Source organism: Eulemur rufifrons, unplaced genomic scaffold (genome assembly GCF_041146395.1).
Source record: "Eulemur rufifrons isolate Redbay unplaced genomic scaffold, OSU_ERuf_1 scaffold_81, whole genome shotgun sequence".
NCBI lineage: Eukaryota > Metazoa > Chordata > Mammalia > Primates > Lemuridae > Eulemur > Eulemur rufifrons.
The window spans coordinates 93,099-99,211 of record NW_027182863.1 but is presented as its reverse complement, the minus strand read 5'-3'; the positions used below and the strand labels follow the sequence as shown (position 1 = coordinate 99,211).

At 57.0% G+C, this 6,113-nt stretch overlaps 1 protein-coding gene across 3 annotated transcripts in view; it reads left to right on the top strand.

The window, feature by feature from the left end:
* Nucleotides 1-1,316: 1,316 nt before the first annotated feature.
* The window catches only part of ARHGEF10 (Rho guanine nucleotide exchange factor 10), a 62,394-nt gene continuing 57,597 nt past the window's right edge, over nucleotides 1,317-6,113 (top strand). For all 3 annotated transcript variants that reach the window (XM_069464610.1, XM_069464612.1, XM_069464611.1), the window contains exons 1-3: nucleotides 1,317-1,356; nucleotides 4,433-4,588; nucleotides 5,288-5,575. In XM_069464610.1, coding sequence (XP_069320711.1) covers nucleotides 1,317-1,356; nucleotides 4,433-4,588; nucleotides 5,288-5,575 — 484 coding nt within the window. The remainder of the gene's footprint in view (nucleotides 1,357-4,432; nucleotides 4,589-5,287; nucleotides 5,576-6,113) is intronic.

Genomic DNA, 6,113 nt, shown 5'->3' with positions numbered 1-6,113 from the left:
ACGCGGCACGGCCGTGGGACAGGACCCTGTGAGAGCCCACGGGGTGCAGGACGCGGCACGGCCGTGGGACAGGACCCTGTGAGAGCCCACGGGGTGCAGGACGCGGCACGGCCGTGGGACAGGACCGTGTGAGAGCCCACGGGGTGCGGGACGCGGCACGGCCGTGGGACAGGACCGTGTGAGAGCCCACGGGGTGCGGGACGCGGCACGGCCGTGGGACAGGACCGTGTGAGAGCCCACGGGGTGCGGGACGCGGCACGGCCGTGGGACAGGACCGTGTGAGAGCCCACGGGGTGCGGGACGCGGCACGGCCGTGGGACAGGACCGTGTGAGAGCCCACGGGGTGCGGGACGCGGCACGGCCGTGGGACAGGACCGTGTGAGAGCCCACGGGGTGCAGGACGAGGCACGGCCGTGGGACAGGACCGTGTGAGAGCCCACGGGGTGCAGGACGCGGCACGGCCGTGGGACAGGACCGTGTGAGAGCCCACGGGGTGCAGGACGCGGCACGGCCGTGGGACAGGACCCTGTGAGAGCCCACGGGGTGCAGGACGCAGCACCGCTGACACACAGCCACCACTTAACGTGCTGCGTGCTCGTCCTCCACCTGGGGGCCTCGGCTTGGGCCTGGTGCGGGGGCCGAGGCAGCCGGAAGCTTCCCTGCGCAGTTTGCGTCTCGTCTGACGGTGCTGGGGGAGCCGGGCAGGTGCCCTGTGGTCTCCGCACAGGTGGAACAAGGTTGGTTGACGGGACGCGGCCCCCTCGAGTTCGGAGAACTCGCCTCTCTCGACTCAGCAGGCATCAGGCTTATGCGCAAACTCGGTTTCCCATTAGCACGGAGGGAAACGAAGAAAACACCAGGCATGTGGAGATCCGGCCTAGACCCAAGAAGTGAGTTACACGGTCAACTCGGTTCTTAATGCTGAACAAGGCTTTAGTCAAAACTGCTAAAAGTTTCAGTCGAAGGAAGAAGAAGAAAACGCGCGGATGTGCTGACGTCTCCCCGTAGGACCTGCTGTGAGACTGAGCCTGCGTTGGGCTGGGAGGGCGATCAGCGCATCCAAGTTGCAAAGCAAACTCCTGGCTGCGATTCAAGGCGAGGTGCAGCCAGCACTGGGAACGCTTTGTCTTGTTCGAGTGTCATTTCAAGGGAGATTTACAAGTATCTGCGACTGATAGGTGCTGAGTGCTCTCACTGTGGCTGTCAATGACCATGAACCCTCTCCTTTCCTCAGGGCTACCGTAGAGAGCCCCGTGCGCGTGGAGTGGACGTGGGTTGTGCCGAGACGTCCCCAGCAAGGTCGAGCAGGCCGCGGCATGGACCAGCGGGAGCTGCCGCCACCGCCCGCTCCTGAAGGTAACGGGTCTTCCCGGCAGTGGCGTCCCCTAGCGGGCTGTGGTGGGCCGAGGCTGTCACCGAGGACTCGATACTTTGGGGACCTTTAAACTCTGGCCACTGGGTGTGGGCTGGGGTGAGAGCTCCTTGGGGAGAAAGATGAGGCTCTGTTGTGAGCCTGGGCCCGTGCACATGTCCCCACCGTGTCCCTGCTGTGTACCCGCTCCGGCACGTCCCCCTGCACCGGCCACGTCCCCCCTGCACCGGCCACGTCCCCCTGCACCGGCCACGTCCCCCCTGCACCGGCCACGTCCCCCCTGCACTTGGGCGTCCGGCTGAGCCTCTCAAACTCCGGGCAGGTGGGGCTGGTGGTGCCGGGGGGTGGGGGGGACCAGCTGTTGGCATCCGGGTTCCTTTAGAGCTCACCTGAACCCGCTCAAACCGGAGCTGGGACATGGTTAAAGAGTGGAGGACTTCCTGTTTTAGAGGCTACAGTTAGGATTAAAAAAAAAACAAAACAGGCAGCTTGCTCGAGGCCAGCCTTCTGCCACCAAACCACATGCCTCTCTGCCTGTGCCCAGACCCACAGCTGGGTCCCACCGGCCGGGCGGTCCTGGGGCCGGCACCCACCCTGCCCAGTCTCCGGAAGGTTCCCCTGGCTGGGAGCTCCCTGGGGTTGTGAGAAAGTGGAAATCCCCACAGTTCACCCAGAAAAGTTTCCTGGGGGCGTCTGTGGCAAGACCCTGGGAGCTCGGGACGCTGAGGAGGCAGCTGCAGGCGGAGTCTCGGCGGGGTCTCTGTGGGGAAGGGTCTCTGCGGGGGTCTTGCAGGATGGGGGCGTGGCTCTGCTTCCTTGGCCGGCGGCCGTGGCGTGGCCCTGGACACTGATGTGGAAGGCCGCTGTTTAAATGACACCGTGGCAATCCCACGTGACTCATTAATTAGGTTTTGTGACAAGGAAGGATGGGGCGATGGCCTGGGGTCTTTTTTGATGATTTGGTGATATTTTACTTATAATCCCCCCAATATCAAGTAAAACTATGCACTTGAAAACGCCCTTGAAAATAAAGAGAGTAATCTGACTTCTCACTGGCGCCTGGTGCTTGGGTTCTGGGTCATCATTTTTCTGGTTTTTTAAATCATATTTTCTACATCATTGCGGTCATTGGATCTATATTTCTTGAGTGTACATTTTTATGTCCTGCTTTAAAGTTTTTATTTCATAGGTATTTCGTAACTGTCATTTTCAATGGCTGCATAACATCCTGTCTGCTGTATTATGTGTTTCGGTGGGAAAATCCTTAATTCCAAGCCCATAGCTTTTATCAGGAACCTTCGCCTCCTCTAGAAACTCCCTGGGCAGCAGGTCAAACCCTCACAAGGTGAGGTGGTGGCTGTGGTGCATTGAGGCCTCAGTGTCTGTCACCGAACCAGAGTGGCACCTCCTCACATGTGTGCCGGGACTCAGGGAGTTGACGTCTATAAAGTCCGGCTGGCCGGGGAGAGCTGAGCAAATCAATGCAGAGGATGATCTGGGATTTTTTTTTTAATCATGTTAGAAAATGCTCAGGTATTCAGAATGCAAAACTCAACAGTTTTGTGATTTCAAAGTCCCACCACCGGCTAAAGCCTTTCTCTAATTAATAGCAAAATTCCAATGCAAATGATGTTAGGGAAGAAGAAAGCAGTACTGTTGCCATATTAATGTTGATTCACAAAAAATTCAGTCACCAAATGCCTGGTGACTTCCACAGTGAGCTGGACAAAAGCTGACGCCCACACCGGCCTGGCGGTGGGCGGGCCCTGGAGGGGTGGCCCCAAGGGCCTGGCGTTGCCCCTGGGGGCACTGTTGTTTCTGGGGGCACCGTGGTTTCGGGGGGTGCCTCCTTCAGCAGAGCAGCTGCAAACCACAGCGACACCCAGAGCAAGAAGTGGCCGTGAATGGCCTCTTGTTGGGGAAGCTGTTTGCAGCCTGGTTCTTTCTAAAGGACTTTTTTTTTAAACAATAAAAAGAATTAAAAAAACAAACAGGCTTCCTTTGAAATAAGAGAAAATCATATCTTGAATTAAGCTTTCGTATTATAATCAAGGATGGTCTTAAAGGCCCCAGGAAAATAAGGCTTAGCTTTTATCTCTGAACTTAAGAATGAATATTCCTTTAATCTCTTTCTTAGGTTGTTAATCCCTCACGTGTCTTTGGAAGCTGCCTGTGGATTTGAGCAGTCACAGGGTCGTCTCACGGGGGGAGGGGCCCGGGGGGCAGCCAGTCCTATCCTCCCGGAGGTGCCGGGATCACAGCCAGGTCTCAGTAGCTCACAGAGTAAAGATTTTCTTAAATAGAATAGAAAACTTAAATGTTGCATTTTTTTTTTTTTTTTTTTTGCAGACTGCATATTATATTTGTGTTCTCCTTCCTTAGTGTCTTTATGCAGAAATGCCACCAGCGTCCTGCCCGTCTGAGACCTGGTGTTAAGAAGCTTTATATACATCACAGGCCCTTCTTAGTCGCCGCGATGCTCTAGGGCAGGGTCCTGTCCACGGTGTGGTTCCGTCCTGCAGATGAGGGTCGGGCTGTCCGGCCGGTCGCGGTGCAGCCTGAGCCCAGCGGCCGCGCTCCCATCCCCCGCTGGGACTTAACGTTTTTCCTCTTTGGCGCCCGTGAATGACACGGCCATGGGGACGTGCTGTACCCCGAGGGGTGGGCAGTGAAACTGCTCTGTGTGACGCTACAGTGGTTACAGGTCATCGTGCTTTTGTCCAGACCCATGGGACACAAGATGCCCAGAGGGAGCCCTCAGTGGGCCGTGGGCTTTGGTGGCGATGTCGAGACACTATGGGTGTGTCAGTGGTGACAAACGCCCCACCCGGGGGATGTTGGTGGGTGCAGGGCGTATGGGACCTCTCTGTACCTTCTGGTCGGTTTGGCTGGGAACCTAAAACTGCTCCAAGACGTCCTATCTATGAAAAATAACCAAACCGAGCCCCTGCTCCAGACCGTGTGTCTGTCTGTCCCCTTGGTCCTTCTGTGGCTTTTGTCTTTGTACAGGAACGGACTGATAAATGTTAACACTGCGACTTATGTTCCTTTAAACCTTAGAAAACGAAGTGAAATACGATTCCAATAACAATGAGGAGGACGAGGGAGAACAGTTCGACTTTGACAGTGGAGACGAAATCCCGGAAGCCGACCGACAGGCCCCCTCCTCGCCCGGCTCAGGGACCGCGGCTGTGGACGCAGCGGCCTCCCCGCCAGGTGAGCGCCAGGTGGCGCCCGGGGCCTGTGAGCAGGTGTCGGTCGGGGGCTCCCGAGTGTCCCCTGTTCCCCCTGCCTGGCTGGAGAGTTCGAGGAGCCGGAGACTCGCGATTTCTCCACGGTGCACTGGAACCGACTTTCCCGAGTTGGTGCATTTCTTTCCTGTCCTGTTTTGCACAGTTTTCAGCCTTGTCTCTCTATTTATATTTTACAAAGAAAAGGTTTTGCTGTTTTCTGATAAAAATTGCCTCCTCGCTATCTCGCTGTACTATATGAAGTATTAAAGCCACTGAGATGAATTAGCTGTAGGGGTTTACAGTGTTAAGTCTGCAGGTGGGTTGGGCGCTTTTACGCCGACCAGACACGCTGCCCGGACCGTGGTTCCTCGTCTGAGCAAAGCCCTCTGGCGTGGCCGGCGATGCCTCTCCTGCCTTCCCTCCCTGGAGGAGCTGCCCGGGGCACAGCGGGCGGGCGTGTGTCGCCCCAGGGTGCCGGCTCCCTGCAAGACTGCCGTGCACCGGGCTCTGAGGCCGCCTGCGATCCTCTGGGAGTGTCCAGGGGCTCTTGCCGGGGATGGAGGGTGGGATCCCCTTCTCCCTCTTGCCTGCGCCCAGGAGGAGGTGTCCCCGCGTCCCTGGAGGGGGTGTCCCCGAGCCCCTGGAGGTGGGTGTGCCGACAAGTCCCTTTTGCGTCCTGCAGGAGGGGAAGACGAAACCGCAGCGCACAGCGTCGCGGCGGCAGAACCTGCCCAACTCGCGGTCCCAGCGAAAGTGAACCCGTATTCCGTCATCGACATCTCGCCGTTCCAGGAAGATCTGCCGCCAACCCCAGAGGGCAGCGTGGAGGAGGAGGGGGCGGGTCTGCTGGTGCCCAGCGGGTACTCGGTGCCGGTGCCCTGCGGCTATGCCGTCCCCTCCAGCCTGCCGCTGCTGCTGCCCGCCTACTCCAGCCCGGTCATCGTGCGCGCGGTGTCCCTGGACGAGGAAGGTACGGCCGCCCCTCCCCCGCGACCACAGCGGCGCCTGCTCAGGTGGCCTCGGCGGGGCCGGGTGGGTTTCCCGGGACACACCGTGGGGATTTCCGGGCGTGTGGGATGCTCTAACGGAAAACAGCAGCCCCTGAGATGCAGAGCATAATTCTCATTGTGTGAAAACTCCAGTGGGAAGGTCCTTTCCTTTCCAGTTAATAGCAATTGAGAAAAAAGTCTTCTTTAAAGGAAAATCTTGATTTTGAATTTGGGAAACCACAGAGGGTTTTCGGGATAGATGTTTTCCCACGCTGGTTCCTGTCGGAGTTGGCGGGATTCCCGGGGTTACTCCACGACGCTGTTCTTCTGTAACCGTCGGAAGTAGGAACCTCCGGAAATTAAGGGTGCGTGGATTGTGGAGAGTTTGTGCTTAAGGAAGACATATTTATTTTAAAATAATTTGCTTATTTTTAAATTACTTGGTTATTTTAAATGACCAAACTTCATTTGAAATAATTTTTCAAATAATTTAGCATGATTTTAAAACAATCTCCTTAT